The sequence below is a fragment of the Taeniopygia guttata genome, chromosome 2, assembly GCF_048771995.1.
Source record: "Taeniopygia guttata chromosome 2, bTaeGut7.mat, whole genome shotgun sequence".
In the NCBI taxonomy this organism is placed as follows: Eukaryota; Metazoa; Chordata; class Aves; order Passeriformes; family Estrildidae; genus Taeniopygia; species Taeniopygia guttata.
Genome location: NC_133026.1, coordinates 42459050 through 42482536, shown reverse-complemented (window position 1 = coordinate 42482536; position 23487 = coordinate 42459050). Strand labels below are relative to the sequence as shown.

The window sequence follows — 23487 nt, the reverse complement described above, 5'->3', positions numbered from 1 at the left end:
AAGTAGTGGACCTAAGGTGGGTCCCCTGGGTTGAAGCAGAAGAACCAATGAAACACAGCCACTGGGCATGCCTGGAGGGGAATCTTGTTTCTAGTCCATCTGATTTTGGAGCAGTGTCCTGGACTTTGTACCAGTTGGGGGATTTTTCAGCCCATATCACGTATGCTGCTATCCTGATTTTAGTGTGTCTATAATAGTCACAAGAAGAACAGCTTGTGCAACAGCCTAGCTCTTGGAAATGGTGCAGAAAGAAAACAATCTTGTATGTCTATTTTTATAGAAGTAGATGATATAGAAGGACAGGTTTGCTGTCTTTCCAAACATTAAATTTTAGTCACTGGTGTAAGACTGGTTGACATTTTCCTTTCTATTTCAAAATGCTCATGTTTGATTGTATAAAAATAATAAGTTTTTCCGTGAGGAAATTCAGTTTAGCTCACTTGTCATTTTAAATGGTCACCTGAGCAGACTCAGGTGACTTACCAATGCACCTGAGTGCAGTTGGACCAAGGGCCTTAAATACATTTGGATGGGAGAAGAAAAATATGCCACATGAATGGAAATAATACAAAAGAAATAAATTACATGCAACAGTCAGACAATCAGGGGGAATGAAAGGCTTTGTCTTCATGTGCTAGAAATAACTGAACTGATCTCCCAAGATCATCATTAAATCAGCTTTAATAATGTGTTGTCATCAAAAAGAGAAAATTGCCTTCACTCCCAAAATGAGTAGATTATGAAAAGATGCTTACAGATGGTTCACAAGGCTGCAGCTGGTTTCTTGTTCTCTTTTATCCAAAAATCAAAGATGTTATAATTCTTCAAGATCTTTGTGAGAAAAAGAATCAAAGAGGTGCATTTGGATTTTTTACATTATGTGACTCTGAATTCTAGAAAAATGAGCAAATGGTGGCAAAGCAGCCGAAGTGTCTTACTGTGACTCCAGAGCTCATGTCCCTGGCAAACCCATGCTGCAGGCTGTAGCATGATCCTTGGCTGTATTGGTCACACAGACTGGACAGGGCAGGATCTGTGATGCCGCTTCTGGGAATGTGCTAGGTCCACTGACCAGCCTAGGTTTGGCAAGAACTCAGGTAAAACTACAAAATAAGTGGTCCCTGTACGCTAAAACCTGAATGGAAAGGTATCCCTAAGTGTGGAGAGACTGCTGATTTCTGGAGTCTGAGAAATGCCTTCCTAAGAAAGCATCTGTTCCTTTTAGAAGATGCAGGGATTCTTTCACCCACCTCTAGACAAACCCCTTTCTGCCCTCGCTTTGGGAGGGAACTGAGGAATGTGATTTAACACCCTGCCGCACCAGCCGCCCTCAAATCCCGAGCGGCGTTTCCGGGGAGCCGGGAGCCGCCGGAGGAGGGCGAGGGAGGGAGGCACGGCCGTGCCACGGGGGTTCTGCGGCGGAATCTCGGTGCCCGGTGCACCCCCTCCCCTCCGGGCACAGCCCCGCCGCATCTCCCGCTGCGGGGCCGCCCCGGCCGCGTCCCCTCGCCGCAGAGCTCCTCCCTCCACTTCAGTCAGCCATCCGGATTTCTTTTTGGTTTTTAATTTTCTACCCGCAAGTTGTTTTTTTTTTTTTTTTTTCGCTTGTTTGCTTTCCATTTATTCGGAAATACAGGAGCGCAGGGCGGGCACCACGCGGTGCCTCTCCACAGATCCCCGCGGGAGAGGCGCTCGCAGCCGCTCCGCGGGCGGCTCCCGGTGCTCCGCGTCCCGGCACCGGGCGGGCAGGGCCGGCCTGCGGAGGTACCTGCGCTGCGCTGGGGCCGGATCCCGCACCGGGGCCGGGCAGAGGAGAGGGAAAGGGCGGCCGCCGCCCCGGCGACGCGGCGGGGGTGTCGCTCTGTCTCTGCCGCGGTATTTTGGGGGGATAGTTCGGTGCTTTCTCGCAAATCACACTCACCGTGTGAAGCTTTCTCATCCGGGCCGGCAGTGAGATGAGGGAAAGCTTCACCGCAATTTTGTGTCCATGTGCTTGTTTTTACTTCATTTCTCCTCCGAAGGGAGGCGTGTGAACCCTCCTCGCAGGTTTGCACCATAGGGCTTAAAGTGCTGTGGATGTTGGGGTTTTACTGCTGTGGTATTTGTGGTTTTTTTTTTTTCTTCTTCTTTGGGTTTGTTTCTGTTTTGTTTTTTTGTTTTTTTTTTTTTTTCCCCACAGCACTTTAAACATTCACCTGTCGACCTCGTCTGAAATAAATGGTAACGTGCTTTCTTCTCTCAGGTTACACCGTAAAGAAAGGTGCATGCTTACCCACCCTATGAACAAACAGGTCAGTACCTAAAAGAAGTGGGTTTGGTGTTTCTACTTGGGCAAAGGAATTTCAGCACAGTCATTTTTACTGACATGCATGTAACTTAGTTAAAATGTTGGCATAAAGAAGTAGAGTGTGTTTTCCTTTGCAGGCAGGAATTCTTTTTGCTTGCAGATAAGGTGAAGGAAGTGATCCTTCTGGTGTGCTCACGGTTGTGGAAAGTATGTGTTTATGCTGTTTCTTGCTTCAGGATTATGTTGTTCTAATAATTGAAGACAATGGGTTTTGATACTCAGTTAACACCTTTTATTTGTCTTTTTGCCAACAAGTGCACAATGATAGCAAGAGTTCCTTACCTTACAACTCTGTTTAAACTGTGGAGTGAGTGAACTTCTCTCTGGTATCTCTACAGATTTCACTGAATGGGCAGCTGTGACTGTATTGCCTGGTGTGTGACACTTGGATCTGAGTGTAGCCACAGGTAAACACAGCCCTGTGCTTCTGATCCAGTTATGTGGCAAGGCAGCAAAGGTGTCAGCTGTGTGATGACTTCAAGGGGTCACAGAGTGTGAGGTGCCCTTTTGCTACAGAGGCTGTTCTGTAAATCAGGATTTGCAGATTATCTCTGATGAAATTGCCCTGATTGGCAATGGGGCAAGATTGTATGAGGAATGTCTCAAGTGATCTGTCCTTACCTTACATGCTCCCTCTCAAAAAAGATTTTTGAAAATAGAAAAATCACCTCTGATGAAGAGAAATCCCAGTACCAGGGAAACACATGGGAAATTCAACAAACCAAGATTTCCATTTTCCAGAAATGGGAGCAGAAAATATTTACTCATTCAAGATTTAAGTGTTAAGAGTCTAATATTCATTATTGCTTTGTTTTTTAACAATGTTTTGGTTTTTCAAAGAGTCATTTGCCCTGCACATTTTTTCTTTGATGATGACTTGGTTTTTTCCAGCACTGAACATCAGTGCTTTGATCCAGGAGTGACTGGTATATATTAGGTTGTGAGCATATAGTTCTCTTTAAGTCACATTATAATATTATATAGATATATCCATGTACAATTGAAAGCTAATGACTTTTTGTCCCCCTAAAGTATTTTATCCAGGGTTATTCATAAATGTGTAGTTAAGAATCCTCTCTCTCCTTTCAAAAAGGAATTGATCTGTATAAATACTTCTAATTACTATGTCCTGACATTAAAATACTTTTTATTAGTATGTTCTGCAATATGTTACACTATAGGTGTTAACATATTTTGTAATGGTAAAATAAAGATTTTATTTTATCATTTGTGCACTGTGTACATGATGTTTCAATGCCTCAGGACAGTGAAGCAATGAAGAGAAGTAAATAGATCACCAATGTGGCTGGTAATTTTCTCTTTAAACAGACTGATGATTAAGATGATAAAGCTATTACCAAGCTAAGAAAGAAAGTATTGGAAGAGTAGATAGGCAGTAAACAAGAAGCCCATATGGATTTAGAAAAGGGAGGTAATGAATGTAAAAAATTATGTTTTGGAAGTAAGATGTGTCAAAAGAGTTTCCAAAAGTCAACTTGAAATAGTTTTCACAACAGAAATAGCAAGACAAAGAAGGAAATCTGTAGCCATAGGTAAATCTCAGTGTGAAGCTAATCTCAGAACAAAACAAATTGCTTTCTTCTCCTTTGAATGTGAACACAGATGTTGGACCATGGGTACCCAGGCTGCAGAGCCCATGGGGTTTAGAAAAGGGAAACTGTACAAGAAGCATTCATTCTGCTTTCTCCCTCAGCCTTTGGGCTCTGCTTGGAGCTAAGGACAAGACCGTGTGTTGCAGGTACAATGGGCTGACCTAGAGTGCTCTGGCCATGGACTGGAGGGCATCTTTAAGGTCCTGTCCTCAGCACAGGCTGGCACTGGTGATTGCTGAAATAGCAGGGCAGTCCTGAGCAGCCACTCGTATGTTCAGCAATCAGTATGGAAGAATTAGGAGATGTGACTCAGGATAGATCACGTCAGGCTTCGTGGATTTTTCTGTGCAAAAACCAATGGTTTCTGGAATAACAAAGGCAGGAATGTTCTCCTTGTTGTGCTCCTCTGACACTTTTAAACTTGCCATATCCCTATAGTTGCCTCTTTCCTCCTCAATCCCTGGGGACCATAAAGATTTTGATATGTGGATTGTCAGTATTCTGAGGTACTGAATGATCTCTTGGGGTTAAGAGATGTGTGGTCAGGGACATGGAAAAGGATGAGTGCAAGTTCCAGGAAACCTACACCACATTTGTATTCTAGGAAACTTTTCTAGAGGATATGAACATATAGCCTTATTGTTAGTATGCATGTTTCATGCCACCCTGGGGTTTGTCCAGCATAACTGTGTTAGATTTACTTAGATTTAGTAACTTTTAATTGCAAAATGTCTGAGTTAAAGTGTGTCTTTTACATTTTATGTGCAGTGCAGAGTGATAATAATAGGAATACGCACACACACTCATTGTATCAGCTGTTAGTGGAAAGACGCCTACGTTAATGTTCTTAAAACCTCCCTTTTAATTTACTTTTAATTTTTTCTTGCTGAAGAAGCCTGTATGTATCTCTTGTAGACACCGACCTTGCATCTCTGGCAGAAACATCCAGCCCTGCTCAGGTGTGTGCCTGGCCGTGGTTGTGCCTGTGCTGCAGGAGCCCAGGGGAGCGCTGGGCTGCTGCCCACAGCCCGCCTTGGCTCAGGCGTGGGAGCTGGGGAGAAGGCACCTACACGAAGTGAAATCTGGCATCGTTAGCATGGCAATACAGACTCAGCCCTCCCAGACAATAAAAAGGTAGTGGTTGCAAAACACCAGGCAGTTCTTGAGGAGGAGATGAAATTTCCATTGGTGATCCAGTTGATGAAATTAGATTTTACGAGTTTCAACTGATTCAGGGCTTCATGCTTTAAGACAGAATCGCCAAATCCTTTCGAGTTCCCTAAATGTTTCCCACTTTGTCGTTTCAGGATGCTCACCAGAACCCTGAGTGTTGTTGCCCAAGTGTTCCTCCTTCTAAGCATAGTCCTTGTTATTGCTATTGCAGTGATTCAGATAAATCAGCAACAGATCCTCTCCCCAGGGCTTAAGGTAAGTCTTAGGCAACCTCAGGAAGGAGAACAATGTTTTCAACTTATATTTAATAATGCGCCTTTTAAAACTCATTTTTATGGAGTGATTCAAATGAGCTTACAGCCATAAATTAGTGTTTAGTCATATCACCATGGGAAAACTGAAGCTGAGAGAAAAAGAGAATTGTTCAGGGGTCCAGCAAAGCAGAAAAGTATTTATTTCTTGACTCCCTCTCTGTGGTGGCTATCACACAATGTCCTTTTATTTATTTTTTTTAAATTTTGCTAGAGATTGGAAGTATTTTAAAATAACGTTGAAGTGGGAAATACCCAGAGTTTAAATTCTGCCCACAAGCACAGCTGAGAAGTTTATGCTGACATCTTTGAAAATTACTTCTGTGTCTCAAAAGCATTTGGGCTCTAATTATTCACTTGAACCTTTACCACGTGTTGAGACTTGCTGGATATTAACAGAAGCAAACTAACTTCTTTAAGGGGAGCAGACCAAACTGCAAAAGACAAACTGAAATACTCTGAAGATCAGGCTTTGCCTTCTGCTGTGGAACTAGTGCAGGTTCTTCAATGAGAGATGTGCACAACTGAGGAAAAGCTGTAGAAAATACCCTTCTAAGAAGCCTGGCATGTAGAGTTCTGGTTTTCTTCCCACGATCCTCTTGTTAGATTTTTCTTTGAGGTCCCTTCTACCTTTCCATCTGCAGGTGTATTTAACTGGATAGTTCACACACTGATAACAATAGGCTAATACCTCATTGCACTTTGTGGGATTATAAAAACCTTTGGTCTTGTCTGAATCATTTGGTGGTGTGAGAGTCAGACAATGGGATAAAACTGTAATTCTGATACCTGTTTTATGTATTTGTGTGGTGTGGCAGGGGGTGTGTGCTGGGGCCACAGTGCCTCAAGTATGTGCTCTGTTGAGCCCCAGATGGCTGCCTGCAGTAGCCTCACATCCCACCAATTTCCATGCAAGGCAGGACTGGACTGAGATGTGTCCCAGCTGAAGCCAGGACAAGGCTGAAGCCACTATCTAAAAGACAGCCTACACAATTTTTTGTGTTTGTCATTAATTCAGTTTCACATCCAGAGTGATAAAACTGTTTACCTTACTCTTTGAGGAAGCATTGGAACCACCTGGACTATCGAGCTGGTTTAAGTGGGGAGGTTTGCTTACTAAATCACAGCAGCTTCTGTAGGAAGGCTGCTGTTGCCTCTACTGGGTGTGCCTTGGCTTTGGATTTGAATTTGGGCTGTAAGCCTGCTAATGCAGGTGGTATGGAGGACCCTGAGTTTGATTCCTGAGACACTGAGTTGTCCTCAGTGAATAATTTACGTTTACAAGAAATTCACAGGTAGAAGGAGGACCTTGGTAAGCCAGTGAAGCCCTCCAGTACTTGGCTGATATGATGGAGCCTGGAAATTACAGTGTCCTGAACTTAATGGTTGATTGAAATGAATTATGGCAACAGCATGATGAAAGCAGATTTTTGTTTTTAAATGGACTTGTTCTTCTGTTACTACTGTTTGTGTTACCTGTGGCATAAAAACTCTTTCCCAAGATGTATGTTGACAGCATCCATTGTGGCACAAGAGATAAATTATATGCTATGCCACTGGTGTTTTAAACTGTTGTTGCAAAATTAAGTATTTTGGATCCTTGATTATCTGAGGACTGAGCCAGTGATAAGTGAAGGAAGGGCCTGCCCATTGCATGAGACTGGGGCACTGAAAGAACTCATGACTCACTGATACACACCATGAAGTGAGAAGAGTAATGAAGAAAACATAAACATTCTCAGTTGAGAAGTCTGCAATTGCAACACTAGCAATGATAGCACTGAATGAAATAAACCTTTATACCAGTCAAAAAAACCTACTCAAACTGTTTGTCTATTGCTGTTTTGTGAGCCCTAGAGAAAAAAAAACCCACTTCACTATTGTATTTCATTAATTTGCCCCTTGAAGTGCTACAGTTTTCAATACCTAGATTTTTCATGTCTCTTTTGGCTCTTAGGAAGTGTTTTGCATTGTTTGTGGTGTTGTACTTGATTAAAAATTGTTCAAACCTATGTAGCTGACTTGAAGCATGCATCTAGCATGATCCACACTTGCAACCTCCATCTTCCCTGTAACTGGCTTAGCTTGTTAGCTTCTCTTGGCAGTTTCCAAAGTGATTCGAAGGCAGGTGATCCATCCTAACTGTGCCTTCTTTAAGGGTTTGTGCATCTCTACATCCTCCTATTGGAATGATACTTAGGCTGAAAAGATGATTGATCCTGGGGTTTGTGCTTGCTTATCTGTTGGGATTACTACTCTTCAGGATGTACCTACAAAGCCATATTTCCACAATAAACATTTTCCTTCAAGTCATTTTGTTTCCCCCCCTTTCTTTTTTCTTCTGGACTAGAAAACAGAACTCTGAAGCTTTTCTGGGTTAATGCTGTCTCCCTGTCTTGTCTGACTAATCTAGTCCATTGATTTGATGGTGCAGTACTTGGATATTAGGGAATCACCAGGCCTTTGAGATGATGGAAATACCCAGTGAGACAGTTAGAGGAAGGAAGGGAGAAAAAGTAGTTCTATTCTTTAATAGCTGCTAGCCTGGGATAAGGGTTTGCCAATGCTCTCACAGCGCATTTCAAAGCAGGAAGGCGTTGCTTGCCCTTAAAAATCAGCCAAAGGTGATTCAACATGCAACCTGGACAAAAATCTAACGTCCCTAGAAAATTTTAATCCAGACAGTTTGTCTTTGACAGCCTGCTAAGACAAGGCTTGTAGAATTCTCTCACCTTCTTAAGATGCAGCACCCATGCAGTCATTTCTGGTTTTTAATTAGAGATTAATCTTGGTCCTAACATGTGGCACAGTTGTCACTGGTCACCACTTTTTGAGGCTGCATAGGCCAGTTTGCACACAGTGAACTCACACAGGTTCTGAGGAACTTCACAAGTCACTTGAAATGGGTCCAAGAGACCTTCTCAAAAATGAGCATCTATTTTAAGGAAGGAAGAAGCTGTATAGGAAACACAGAGGAGGAGGGGGAGAAAGAAAATTTTTTAAATTTTCAGTCACACATTGATTCAGACAAGTGTACTTACTGTAAGTATCCACAACTCTTTGGGATGGAAATCTCTCGATTCTAGGAGGCTGGGAAATGCAGGGGAAGGAAGAAGTAGCTCAAAAAGCCCAAAGTTAACTTAGGTAAAAATACTTCCATTATCTTCCAGCTCTCCTTGGGCATAGTTAGCTCTAAAAGTAGCCAAGTTAAAAGCTTATGTTTGGCACTTTAAGCTGACTGAGACTAGATTTAATTAGTAGTCCTTAAGCAGATTGACCATTACTGTGCTATGTGCCTCCAGGGTGCTCATCTTCCAAGGAGAGGAAATAAACTCAAATTATCCTTGCTAAAATAGTTACTGAAACAGAACCTGATGATGTAGTTTGATAGGATCTGTGGAAGAGTACCTGTGTAGTTTGATAGGATCTGTGGAAGCTTTAATCTTTTAGTGTATCAGGGTAAATATTGTCTGCATAACTATAAATGAAATTTTCATTATCTAACAATCCTTTGTAAAACAGACTAGACTGGTATTGCTGGTATTCTTTGGGGCCCAGGAGTTTTTAGGATTACAGTAGAAGCTGGGAATAATCAGGTGCCGAAGCTGAATGGTTTGCCACCTGAAGCAGTGATCATTCCCAGCTGGACTTTTTGGTCTCCCAGGGAGGCAGTGGAATGAAATTTATCAGCCTGCTACAGGGTCTCTTACTGCTTTGCAGACAGATGGAGGCTCTCATTTTTCAGTACTGTCAGGCTCCTGTTTCAAAAGGAAAAAAGCAGACAGAAAAATGAACCCTATACTGTGTGACTCCTACCAATTAGGTGACTTTGGAAAAGCTAAACATTCTTGCAGGGATCATAAAGAGGACACCAAAATTGCATTTTACTTCCCTTTATGAGATTGCCTTCCAAGTTACTACAGTTTTCTTCTGCCATAAAATATGGGAAAGGGGGAAAGACTGGTCTGGTGAGCAGTGGGGTGGGATGAAGAAACCTGTGCTTTAATCCCAGAGTCGAAGGGACCTGGGGCAAATTACTTAAATATCTCTCATTTATTTTATATATAATCATGGGGTAACATTGATTCTCTTTCCCTCTGTGTTATCTCATACTCTGGCACAGCCTGTTCTCAGGGGCAAACTCTCAGGTGGAGTAAACCACTCCAAGGGAGAGGTTTATGGGGCAGTTTGGAAAGAACCAGACTTGTTACACCATTCATATTGTCGACTGTTAGGTACTTTACCTCTTTGCTCATAGCTTTATGGATCCCTTGTGCATCCTTGAATCTAAAGCCTCTGCTTAGATATCAAAACCTTCTGTGTTCAGGGAATGGACTGGGATAAAGGAAAACGAACCTACTCCAAAATCAAGCCTTAACACAGTGTTATCTGTTTGTCAGTGTGGGTTTTGAACCTGATGCTGAAAGGAGATGAGCATTCTCCATCCCCACTGAATTAATTATTGAAGATATGTAGTATGTTCCTTGGTTTGCAGCCAGGTTCATTCTGTGCTTGGATTCATGCCTAAGCGCCTAACACTCAAATTAATCTCTCTTGTAAATAATACACTGTGCATGCATTTTCTAAATGTCTGGTGGTGCAGTGAAGTGCAGCTGCACATGGGCATTTAAGCTGTCATTGTTTGTTTCTTCATCTAATGTATTCTTTCTTAATCCCTAGTACGGAATAGTCGTTGATGCTGGATCCTCTCGGACTACAGTCTATGTCTATGAGTGGCCAGCGGAAAAAGAAAACAACACGGGAGTAGTGAGCCAAACCTTCAAGTGCAATGTGAAAGGTGAGCTCAGAGGAAAGTTCCTTAGTTGTTTTTAGCCTTGCTTGTACCCTTTCCCCTTTCCCCTTTCCCCTTTCCCCTTTCCCCTTTCCCCTTTCCCCTTTCCCCTTTCCCCTGCTGCAGAGGGAAGACTGTCAAGACTGTGTCTATATTTGTCAGCATATAGTTCTTTTCCTACTGATACAGCAAGGTGTTCTAGTCATTGCACCAGAGAAAGGAAATTGTAGCAAAATTTGATTTGCTCCATGGCAGTGCATGATTGGTGCAGAAAGAATTCAATCTAAAGACAGTCAGAACCTGTAAATGTTCAGTCCTTGTGTTTCTTTCAGAATAAAAGTCTTATATATTTTTTTAAATAGTTTGGAATAAAAACAGTTTTAGAATAATGGGAATCTAGCTATTGTTAAATATTAGTTGTTAATTAAGCTTCTCCACACTACAAAATTAGTAGTAAATTGAGTAATATTAAGTAAAATAGCTAAATTGGCAGAACTATTTCTGATAGAATGTCATTATTTTATCAAATATGTAGGTGTGGCCTCTGTCTCAGGAATACTTGTGTCTGTGCACAGCTAGAAGATGTCCCACAGGTACCACTGGCTACTTGCCCTGTCTTTTGTCTGAGGTTTTGACAGACAGACAGACAGACTAGGCTGACTTCTGATCATACTTCAGTCTGGTTAGGTGTTTGTGGATTCCTTCACAGAAACTCTTAGTCAAATTCAGTGACATCTGACTTAGCTTTCAAAGTTATGGAAATGCCATGCATTTGTGAAGACAGATGGCCAGGGAGGGGAGAGATATCAGGTTTTTTTGTTCTCTGATAATAACTTCAGTGTTCAAAGAGAATATTTTCCTTCTCTCTCAGTCATGATCTCACAAAGTCTTGCATCCCTCTTTGTGTCTGGAAATAGATGCTGGAGATGTAGTCACAGAGCAGCTGTAGTAGGAAGTAGAAGGCAATGGTTTCTTAACAGCACCAGCATTTCTATCTTCAGTGTTCAACATTTGTGTGGACATTTTCAACAATTCTAGAACAAGGAAAGGAAAGCAAGTTTAACATGAACAGAAGTAATACACTGTCATTTCTCTAATGGTGAAATGTCCTTACAAACTGCTGGAATAGTGGCCAGCCTGCCGAGGGGAGGGGTACACTCTGCTAACTCATGTCTTGACTCATTAGGAATGTTTGCCTTTAGGAATTCTGGTTTGGGAAAAATGCACAGAGAAACTGCATTATTCTTCTTCTCAAAACAAAACAGCGGTGCCTTGTAAATTTTCTTGAATTGGTTTAGATTTTGTTTTAACTCTGGGGAACACAAATAAATTACAAAACAGAGGAGTCTGAATTGCTGTGAACTCTCTAGGTTCATGGCCTTAGCCATGATCAGCCAAGTACTCCCACATTCCTGAGTGTACAAAATCACCAGGGTTCAGTCTTCTAGTCTTGGACAACTCTGCACTGGAGGAGACAGAGGGCTGGTTCATGGGAGATGTCCCCAGCTAAGCTTGTGGGTGACAGTGGTGAACACATCTGTCAGCGTTTCTTTAGTGACCCTCTAACCATAGTCTTAAGGACTTAAACTGGGGGATAGCTCTGGGCATAACAAAAGACAGATTTTCACATACCTTCTGAACTTGAAGGTCAAGTGATCAACTACTCTGTGGTTTTTGTGGTGGTTTTATGACTTCATTTCTGCCTTTATTAAGTACCTCTGCCCTTGTGTATAGGAGCCAGTCACAAATCAAAATCCTTACTTTATAGTGCAGTTAATCTGTCCTGGTAAGGCTCTAAGCATTGGCAAAGCAGGCAGATGTCCACAAGAAGATGGTCATTGCCTTGTGACCTGCTCTGTCTGAACACTGGAAAATGGGAAATTGCAGCCACCAAAGGAGTGTGAGGCAATGGCAGCTGCTGAGGATGTCGCTATTCTGTTTTCCTCTGGTAGCAGCTTTCCTTCCAGTTTCAGGCCTAGACATAAGACTTTCAGAAAGTCTTACTTCAAAGCCAGGGCTATGAACATCTAATGATGACATGGTAATGTTTATGTTTAAATTCACACAGTCAAAAAAGGAGTTTTGGAGTGTTGAGTCTGTAAAGGCTTACATATTTTTTCTTCTGTTTCTATAAATGCAATGTTACTGAACATAAATGGTTTTTCATTTCAATGAAGAAATTAAATTAAGAATTAAGAAAGGCAGCTAAGAGCCACCTTTTGCTTAGCTTGGGATCAGGTTGTGCAAGACATGGCTGTTGCAGAGGCAGATGGCGTTCTTGCAGTTTTTCTCCATGCAATTTCCTCAGCTAGGGAATTTTAGTAAGGAATGTTTTATTTAAACCTAAGTTGAGCCTGAACAGTCAAGATCCTGATGGCCTTTGGAGCGTTAAGCAAGGCAGGACTTTGATGTTATTGTTCAAATAGGTATGCCTTATGCAGAACGGTGTAACTCTCATTCCTGCTTTTTGAAGGCTTTGGAAATTTGGAAAGCTGTTTACTACTTCATGCACCAGAACAGACTTGTACCTCTATGAATTCAAGAGCCATTTCTGTGCATCTTGAATTGCACAGGCACCACATTGTTTATTCCATAAGCACTCCTAGTTTTCAGCCATCCTACCTTTGTTTGCAGGGTAGGGGGGGCAAGGAGGAAATGTCTTTCTCTTAACACCTGTTTACTAATTGGGCTAATTTGTAGTTGGCAAAGCAGGATGAAATCTATCTCCTTGTTCTCTTTTAGGCCCTGGCATATCCAGCTATGAGAGTAACCCTGGAGCTCTTGCCAAGCCTCTTGATGACTGTCTGAATAAAGTGAAGGAGAGAATACCAGTTCATCTGCATAAAAACACTTCTGTTTATCTGGGGGCTACAGCTGGCATGAGACTGCTGAGGTATGGCAGAAATTTGAACTACTCTGTATGCATGCTAGCAGAGCAGTCTGTGAAAACAGAACGTGAAAAATGTATTGGATGCATTTTTACCCACTGGAAATTGGCCATCTTAAAATGAAATGGAGCCCAGCCAATTTAATTTAATAAACCTTTTTGAGAGGGAAAGCGTGTCTGCATAAAACCCCTCTGTTATGCTGTATTGAAAAGAAAGTTGCTTTATTTTGGAGAAGGCAAGAGTTTAATTTTCTCTTTCACATCTGTCATATAATACAGTGTTACTTAAATAGATAATGTTTGTGCACATCCATGGGCAGCAAAGGCAGATTGAAGCTAGACACTGCATTCTGAGTGTGGATGTGATCTGATGTGATCCAGCTTTTTGGAGTCTGTCTGTGGCTCTCGCCCTGGTACAAACTGGCTTTATTATATTTGTTCTGTGGCTAAACAAAACTGGAAGTGAAACTCCAGGGCTGTTTTAACCAGAAGCTGTCATATAAACACTCAGTTCACTAAGAATAAAGGTGTATATATACACCCACCCATGAACTTGCATGATAAAGAGTGAAGTTGGTATATACTGAGGGAGTTGCTTGCTGAAAAAATGCTGGATACTGGTTCCCTCTCATAAGCTTCCCCTTTAGGGAAATAATGTCTATTTCATTTAGGTGATTGCAGGAGTTTTCTTGAATTGCTAGTCAGTGAACAATAAACATTAAATTGCCTTTCCAGATGCTCAGTGTCTCATGTTTTGTGAATTGCTTAGGTTACAAAATGAATCGGCAGCCAATGAAGTCCTTGCAAGCATTCAAAGCTACTTCAGAGCACAACCTTTTGAATTTAGGGGTGCGCAGATCATAACTGGGCCAGAGGAAGGGGTGTATGGATGGATAACAGCCAACTATTTAATGGGCAATTTCTTAGAGGTGTGTGGAAAAAACTGCATGATTTTCTTTTCACTGTTTCCCTCTTATAAATGAGAAGTTTGAGAGGACATCTCTGCTAAAGTGTCATAGTTGCAACTTCTGTTTTCCTCTGAAGTCTCTAACAAGCTCTTTTTGTGGCAGTAATGGGGCTAACATAAATCAAAGAATATGTTGCTATGGGAATGAGATATGGCAAAGGTAAAATTGTTGATCCACAAAAAAGGGCTCTTCTCTAAATGACATTGGGTGTCTTACCTAAAACCAAAAGGTTAGATTGCTCTTAAATGCATTGGTATGTTAAATGTGACAGGTGCTGATTGTCTTGACAGTGGTGCCAACTAAAGATCTTTTCTTCTGCTTATTTGCTGTCTCTGATGCCCTGCTGGTGAAGGAGCTGCCTGGCTTAGGGGTCTCCAAATTTCTTGGCAGTGTTGGCTCACTTGTCTTAAGCAGACAAGACTGTTTGAAGCATCGAAGGTGGTCAAATATGCCTCAGCTGAGCCAGAAAGCTCCTTTCAAGACTGCTGAAAAGCTGCAGGCTACAAGTGGTGGGCTGCGACACCAACTGTCCTGTGCAGATCAAGTGATACCAATATAAACACAATCATGATGTTCTCAAACTTGGAACAGGGCCAGGCAGGAGCCTCAGAGCAGAGAGGGAGTCAGATGTGTTGGAAGATCCCTTTTTAGGTACTGGTATTTGGTGTGATTTCATTCAGAGCTGTACCAAGACAATCCACATTCACTCATCTGCATTCGTGGCAGGACTGTGCTGCCCTCAGCATCAATAGCACTTCTGCCAGATTGTCTCACCAGAAATGAAATGAATTTCAATCAGTACTGCTGACTATTGCTAGCTGTCCTGACTGAATGGTTCCTATCAGATCCTGGCCATTAAATAAGAAGGAATTACTTGTTGGCTCTGTGAGTGATAGCTCATGGTGAATGTGTTGGTGACTTGCAATGTTAAGAAAACAAATATTGGAATCACCCATTCTGTAGGAGTTTTTCTCATTGTGTGCATTTCATGCAACAAAAATGGCATCATGATGTTCAAGGTGGTGTCAGTCTTCTACCACACAAATTTTAATAGTCCAAATATCAAATTCCACATGGCAAATTCATAAAAATGGACTGCAAGGCGCTCTGAAACCGGCTTAGTCTAGAGAGTTCTGTGAAGGAATATATGTGTGGAATATCACTAGTAGAAGAGAGAAATTCTGACCTTTCTTGTGACAATGGGCTCACAGACAAATTATGTGGGGGATTGTTTATGGGAGTTTTTCACTGTAGAATTTTATTGTGAGTGTATTTGCTAGCCTGTAAACCCCATTGCTTCTCTTCTTGTGTATACATTCATCTCATAATGGTCATTGGGTAAATATTGAAACAGATAATCATGGGAAATCCATATTTGGCACTGTGACTATGTAGATCAAATTTGGGGAACATTTTGGGTAAAGGGAAAAATGCCATCTGAATGGATCAGACTACAGTTTCACTGGAGGAAATGTGCAGATTAAAGGTCCTTGTTCTTTTGACTTTGATGGAGTCAAAGTCTGACTATTTTGCATTTTTCACACTGTTTTCACTCTCTTTTCACTCTCTATCTCTGTGATCTCTTAGTATTCTAGTCCTTTAATTTTCTTCTTTCCCTGAAATAAGTAAATCTTGATACCATTTCTGTCCAGATTTGTTAAAATTCTGGGTATCTGAACTGCAATTCCCTACATTCTAGGATAGACATTGCTCTGGCTAGTTGTATGCTTTGGTCATTGTGCTGTCCTATTGAGTGGAACACTGTGCTGCATTCATTCTCCCGTCTTTCAAGATCATTTCACTCTTTAAAAGTACATCCCTCTTACATAAAAAAAAAACTGCACATTTTCCCCATAGTTACTTTTTTTTTTTTTTGAGAGAGTGGAGGACAAAGAAGAGGGGGAAAGTTTCAAGAAGCAAAGCTTGAGGGGAGAACAAACAGATGACATTTCTAATTTGCCTTGTTTTTAATTTTACATGTAGAGAAACCTTTGGAGGACATGGGTCCATCCTTACAGAAAAGAGACTATGGGAGCACTGGACCTTGGAGGAGCTTCCACTCAAATTTCATTTATCCCTGAGGACTCTGAGGAGCACTTCAATAGCACCTTGCAAGTGAAGTTGTATGGTTACAACTACAATGTCTACACTCACAGCTACCAGTGCTATGGGAGAGATGAAGCTGAGAAAAGGCTTTTAGCATTGCTGCTTCAGGTCTGTTTAAGACCCTTTGCTACGCTGCTCTTGCAAGTGTTCAGTAATTGTCTGAGCAGCGTCTTGGGCTTGTGTTCTATTCCCTTTGCTGGAGTCTGGCGACCCCAGTAAAATACATGTATCTGCAGTTTAAAAAGATTCCTGTAGTTCATGCCAAATTTGATCTTTCTTGCTTTTGACTAGTATTTATTGTTTCAGTTTTCTTGTTTGTTTTTGTTTTATTCTTTTCCCCCCAGAAATCAAACACCAGTGCCAATGTGGATAATCCCTGTTACCCTCAAAACTATAATACAGCATTAACGATGAAGGACGTCTTTGGCAGCCTTTGTACACAGTCTCTGAGACCAGCAAATTACTACCCAAACCAGCTTGTGAATTTCCATGGAACAGGAGATCCAGGTCTGTGCCAGGAGATGGTTTCTTTATTGTTTAACTTCACTGCTTGCAGACACAGAGAGGACTGTCCATTTAATGGAATACATCAGCCAAAACCTAAAGGGAATTTTGTGGTAGGTTTACAAACACAGTGTGCTTCTTTCTGAGCTGGCTTGCTCTTGATTTCTGTAGTTCTGAAAGTAAACTGTCATCCACTCCTTTTCTATAGGCTTTCTCTGGATTCTACTATACAACTAATGCTTTGAATTTATCTGGGCACTTTTCCCTAGATGACTTCAATTCAAGTATGTGGTTTTTCTGTTCACAGAGCTGGGCACAGGTAAGAAGGTTGGCTGGTTGGCTGTTTGTTGGTGTTGTTGGGATTCTTCTTTTCCATTTTAAACCTCTAAAAGAGGGATCTAAAAATAATATGGACCAGCTATGTGTTCAGAACCTTTCAGAAGGTCTGTATCAACCCAGCATTTATTTTTCCACTGTGCTTCAAACCATGTAGTATTTCTGTCATTCTTAACATTTGGAATAGGTTTCAAAATTTCATTTCAAGTTCTAACCACACTGTAGAGATAACATGGAAATTTTAGAAATCATAACATCCTCAATCTTCAATGTGCAATTTTATGTTTATTTTCATATTTTACTACATAAGCTATGTCACTTTTAGAGTCTTTCTGAATCCCTGTATCTAGCTGTCTGCACCTTTACTTGGTGTTTTTGAAAAATATTACTAACTTCTAATTAGAACCCAAATATCCTTTAGTCACAAAACCCAAAGCATTTGCTTTTTCCATAATTAACTTGGTTTTTTTAAAAAAAAACCCTTTTGCTTTCAGCTCCCATTTATGCTACCTAAATTTGAAGAAATATATGCTAGATCCTACTGTTTCTCAGCCAATTTCATTTATTACTTGCTTGTACATGGTTACAACTTCAATGCAGAAACTTGGCCACAGATACATTTTCAAAAGGAGGTGAGTAATAGTAATTTTCTATTACTATCATTTAAATCCAATGAGCTTGAGAAGGAGACATAAGATGCAGCAGCCTGCAAAAACAGAATGGTTGTAAATAGCCTTGGTAAATGACTGTCAAATGTTTGGCATAAGACAAAGCCACTTTTCAAACCTCAGGAGCAATCTCATCCTGTTTTTCAGGGGTCTCAGCATTACTTGGAGATGTTACATAGATTCTTTTAAAGAGCTTTAAGCCAAGATCAAACACTTGTGTTTTAAACATGTCCACAGTATTTTGCTCCAGGCAGTGATCTGCCTAAAACACCTCACCAGACAAGGTCAGTTTGAGCTAGTCCTGCTGAGCTGGAGAGCAGAACTCTGCTTTTCTGTCTCCTGGCAGGGCCTTGGAGGCACTGGCAAAGCGTTTTGGAGTCAGTGAGTGGTGATGAACGAGGATAGTTTTCATCCTCACCCAGCTCATCCATCTGTGCCATAATCTGGCTCTCTGGAATAAGAATGTATTTTAATGGGGTATTGCCTTTCAGTTGAGAAAGAGAGAGAAGGCTTATAATATCTGTGTCATAGATGCATTTATTTTCCTCTTTGCTACTGCACAAAGCCTTACTCTAAAATCCTGTCCTAGATTGTCTCCTAATGTCCATATAATTTGGAAATGCTTCAGCACTTGCATGCAAAGCCAACGAAATAATAGGTTGTAGACCTTTATGGTGTATTCTTAAATCCCCTTAGATGCAGGGGGTGCTGGCAAGCTGTGAATGAGAAATCAAAAGCAATGTTTTCTGAACCATCATATCTTTTGCTTGTGCACCAAGGAATCAAGTAGCATTTTCTTGCCTTATTTTGACCTCTGGTGGACAATCATTAGTAGCTCTGGAGGAGTGTCCAAAGTTGAGTTGTTCCATCAGGAAAACAGCATAGAGTTTACTTTGAGATCTTAATCTCCACTGGGTAGGGGGGGTGGGGTGTGGATTTATCTTGATATTTGAATATATATTGCATTGTCCCCAGCAGATAGGAGCAGCCAGAAACAGCAACATTTTCTTGTATTAAGCCAAGACTATAAAAATACTGAGGAAAACAAAACCTCAAAAGGCTTATTTGAAATTAACACCTTTGTTGGCTAGATTTTACACTAGGGTAATCATGAAACTCCAAAAGGCAAGACTACATCCCCTTTATTAGATCTGCCCCTACTGAAATAGTAAGATCTAATGTTGGCTGATCAGCTAAGCTATCCTAGAGATAACAGCCCAATCTTACTATGACTGGAGGGTGGGTTTTTTGTCTATGCTAGGAGTATATATTTCCTTTTCATTACTGAACACAACCAATGAAAAGAACCTTGGCCTAAGGATAAGATCTGGGTGAGATCCAGAGCTACATGATTTGCAAAAATTGTAAGTTTTAAACCTCATGATGAGAGAAAGACAGGAGACACTTTACCTTTTGATCCTTTGTTTATCAAGTGCCAGGACAATGACTTAATGAAAAGGACAGTGGAAAACTGGTAAACTCTATTGCTCAAACTAGAAATGGGGAAAAGACAGCAAAGTAGGAGAACCATGGAGCAAATACAAACATACTCTCTTGGCCGTTGTTTCATTCATTTTGAAGTAGTTGTTAATTTATGTTTATTTTTTAAAGGGAAGAGCCTAGTTTTGGTTCATTTGCGGGCACAAAAACAAACATGGAACAAAAGATGATAGAGTTCCTGCTTTGGGGACTTTATTCTTACTTCCTCTTTGTCCATGCTGGTGAGACTCCTTGTGGGTTGTTTTTGTTTGCTTGAACTCAAATGGCATCCTGGGATTTGGCTAAGGTGAAGGACTAATTTTAGGAATTGGCATAGTAGTCATGGGATTTTTTATTTGTTTGTTTAAAATGTGTTTCTTGCACAGAAAATTGCATGACTGGCTCTCTGCATATACACCACACATCTCTGTACTCCTCTAATACCTGCGTCTTGATTCTTTAGCCCAGTTGAATAATTTCATTACCATCCTCTGGAACTACAGAAAAAGAGTAATTTAAAATGGTTCTGTATCTTCTTTGTATATTCCACTAAAGGTTTGTCGTTGCTAATTTAAAGTACAGTTGCCATTAACAGCAGTTGAGCTTTTGGAGTCTCTTCTCTTTGAAAATTCCATGGGAATATGACTCCTCTGTCTTCATTTCAGGTTGGTAACAGCAGCATAGCGTGGTCACTCGGTTACATGTTAAGCCTCACAAACATGATTCCAGCAGAAGGCAAGCTGATCCAGCTACCTCTAAACCCTTCTCTGTTTGCTGGGCTCCTCATCTTCCTCTCGGCTACGGCACTGCTGTGTCTCCTCTACCTCGTTTACTTGTGCATTGTGTCGTATCACCGGAAGAACATCCCTTGCGTTGAACACGTATTTATTCCAGAATGAATGAACTTGTCTGAAGACAAACCAAAAATTTTATAGTGCTACTAAGCGGGACTTTATTTTGCCCCCCATTTTTCAGAAATAAAGACAGCAAAAATGACTTCTGAACCAGAAGCATAAATAGAGAAGAGGCACAAAGGAATCTGTGATATGGTGAATTGAAGTGCTTTTGAAATGTTTTTGTAATTGTTTCTGTAAACCTACTTTGTCCAGTGTGCAGCGGAGAAAACATGGGCATATATATGTCACTTTGCTTTATAAGGGATTGCTTGCCTTTTCCCACCAGGTATGTATTATTTTTTTTTTGTTCATTAACTCTGTGCTAACTGGTGAGCTCAAGTAGTGATGGATTTGATCACAGTGGCAGTTAAGATAAAATTAAACAAGCCAGTAGCAGCTGTGGGATGTGGGAACATGGTAGCTGTCCTTGTGTACAGTGCTGACTCTAAAATCCCTGAAGTAATCTAATTTCTGAAACTGGAACAAGCACTGGATAATAACAAGAACTGAAAGGAAGAGCTGTGATAGAATTGTTTTTATTGCTGTTCCAAGTTGATTGATCCCCATCACAAGAAGGTATAATAAACTGGCAACACCTCTCCAGACTTTTGAACCTGTCTTAAACAGACCTTTATCTTTTGGTACCACGGAGACCCCAAAACGCTTCTGGTCTGATACATCACATTTGTTTTGGAGGTGGAACAAAATGCTTTCACACTTTAGTAACTGAAGCTAAATTAAAATATCTTATAGTTACCCCCAGAAGACACTGGAGTTTTCAATATTGTTTTCTAACTTTCACAGAAGTGGTTTTTGTAGCTTTTCATACTGAAACCCTGACCTGTATACCCCACATACTGTTGGTCTCAGACAGTGGCAGTCCGTAGTGATTTGACACGTCTGTATTATTTCAGCTGTCTGGACAGAGTCTCAGATCTGAAAATTCCATTTACATGTTAAGCCCTTCTTTCAAGGCCAAGAGGAACAGGAGGCAGTCTCCAGGCCAGCAAAACATCTTTTCTGTGTGGATTCAGGAACGTATTGCTGGAGCTGCAGTCATGGCTCTAGTGCCTTGGTCAGCCTCTCCACTGTCCTCCAGCAGCGCTGGGATCCACCTGGCAGATGCTTCTGTCAAACATTCTGACTCCAGAGCTTTCCTGCAAGTGCTGCTGCCTTCATGTAGCAAACAGCTGGCTGCCTTCAAAGCCCAGCCATTCTTCACCAAACCTCACATTCCCTTAAATCATAGGACTCTCTCAGCTTCATCTATTCCCAGTATTGATTAGGGGATGGATAGGAAAACAGTGGCCAGTATTTTTACCCATATATAATGTTTTATTTTCAGTCTTTTGTTTCTATGTCACCTTCTTACTTATGTTTGGTTGTGGGGTTGGAGTTTTGTTTTCTTTTTTGGTTTTTTTTTTTCCATAGGCTGACAGATGATTTGAAGGGAGCTAAATATCTTTTTAAATGAAAAAAAGAAAAAAGTGATTTTTCAAGCAGATCAATAGGGCTTTGTCCCTTCTCTATTGATATACTGCTAAGTCTTGTCAGTCTTACTGGAATAGCAATAAGGTAAAAGGTATTATAAGATGATGAAGAGCCCTGTGACATCAAAGTTATATCTGATAAAGTGTAAAATTTACTTCAGAGTGCATGGACATTAAAGAGGCTTGTGTGAGATATTTTGTGTGATGGTTTTGTAACTGCAGTTACGGGTGAAAAAAACCCCAGACAGTTGGATGAGAGCATTAAAATGTTTTCTTTAGTTGCCAGATTTCTGTGGAAAATTGTGTTCTGGAATACTTACCCAACAAAACATTTGCTTTGTGAGTGGCAGGGCCATTCAGATGTGGTTTTACACAAATGGAACACACTTGGAAGTTAGTCTCTGTAAAATTGGCAGCTAAAGAACAAGTAAATTTGTTCAAAAACCAAAAAAATTTGGACTTCCAGATGTACATGGATAGGCCCAGTATCTGTTCAAAGAATCAAATTCCCCATGTGAATCACCTGTTCTGCTTTTTCAGTAGTTCCTTCTTGTCCTTATATATACAGTCTCCCTCAGTGTCACAGGATACCCACCTGCTCCGTCACACCTCTCCTGGCAGTTTCAGATGGGAAAGCTGAGGGTGTTGAGCTTCCAGCCAAGCAGCTTCAGTGACAACAGCCAACTCCTCCCCTGGGTGTGAGCTGGAACCAGATCAACAGGCCAGATCCCTGTCCTGCTGTCTAGAACTGAAAGGATCTCTGGGAGAGACAGGGAAGTTGACAACACTTGGGAATGTGTACAAACCAGAGCTTATTTATCTTTCTACGCTCTTCAATGCCTGCTTACAAAGATTAATAAAACTGTGAGAAGTTAAGCCAAGTGTACTTCTCATTTTTAGCATGTCTTAGAGGGTAGCGCCCCCTCTACCAGTATTTTCATGTTGGTAGAACAGCTATTGTTAATAGAGAGGAAAGAAATGCTGTTCTAGGGGGTGGAAATTCGCAAAACTGATCCAGGTTCTGAAGTGAACATGACTTACTATCTCCTGAATGCCATGTTCTCAGCAAAAAAAATCCTGATGGTTAAAAGCAAGCCACTCTTCTTTTTTAAAATATACTATTTATACATATATATATATATATATATATATATATATATATAAGCTGCCTGTTTCTGATCAGGTCTCCTTTCCTGCTGATAAGACTTGAAAGCTGTGGTCATTTCACTCCAGCCATCAACCAAGCCCCAGGCAGCTGCTTGCTCACTCCCCCCACCAGCAGGATCAGGGTGAGATGGAAGGGTAAGAGCTGGAAAACTTATGAGCTGAGATAAAGACAATTTAATAGGGAAAGTAAAAGTCACACAGACAAATAAAAACAAATAATTAATTCATTGTTCCTCATGGGCAGGCTGCTGTTCAGCTATCTCCAGGACAGCAGGGCTCCATCATACATAGTGGTTACTTGGGGACACAAATGCCGTCACTCCAAATGTCCCCAACTTTGTCCTTTATAAACGGAGGTCTGGAATATCTCTTTGGTCAGTCTGGGTCACCTGTCCCAGCTATATCTCTTCTCAGCCTCTCATATACTCCCGAATTCCTTGCCAGTGTGGCACTATGGAAAGCAGAAAAGGCCTTGGCTCTGTGCAAGCCCTGCTCAGCCACCACACATCTCCATATTATCAACCCTGTGCTCAGCACAAACGCAAAACACATCTCTGTACAAGCCACTGTGAAGAAATGCAACTCTAGCAGCCGAAAGCGGCAGAAGTGTACAGGCCCTTAGAGCAAAGAGCATTCTGACTGAAGGCATCGCGGTGTGTCCCACACTTGGCAGCGCGGGGCGCGCTGATGCGGGGCGGCGGAGGCCGCCGGAGAGGGACAGCTTAATGCAGAGCCGATGGGGGAGGGCGG

The 23487-nt window shown here is 41.3% G+C and overlaps 1 protein-coding gene across 16 annotated transcripts; it reads left to right on the top strand.

Moving 5' to 3' along the window:
* Positions 1 to 1305: 1305 nt before the first annotated feature.
* Positions 1306 to 21763, top strand: ENTPD3 (ectonucleoside triphosphate diphosphohydrolase 3). Of its 16 annotated transcripts, none has more exons than XM_030265044.4 (13): positions 1306 to 1534; positions 2243 to 2291; positions 2686 to 2754; positions 4876 to 5094; positions 5268 to 5388; positions 10125 to 10242; positions 12979 to 13129; positions 13893 to 14052; positions 16075 to 16305; positions 16542 to 16814; positions 16910 to 17020; positions 17532 to 17669; positions 19850 to 21763. In XM_030265044.4, exons 3-13 carry the CDS (start codon positions 2696 to 2698, stop codon positions 20081 to 20083), a joined length of 1815 nt encoding a protein of 604 aa, XP_030120904.4. In that variant the 5' UTR covers positions 1306 to 1534; positions 2243 to 2291; positions 2686 to 2695; the 3' UTR covers positions 20084 to 21763. The 16 variants fall into 16 exon arrangements, with proteins under 16 accessions (XP_030120904.4, XP_030120901.4, XP_072781867.1 ...); XM_030265041.4 differs by having other exon boundaries at positions 1306 to 1558; XM_072925766.1 differs by having other exon boundaries at positions 1306 to 1576.
* Positions 21764 to 23487: the final 1724 nt, after the last annotated feature.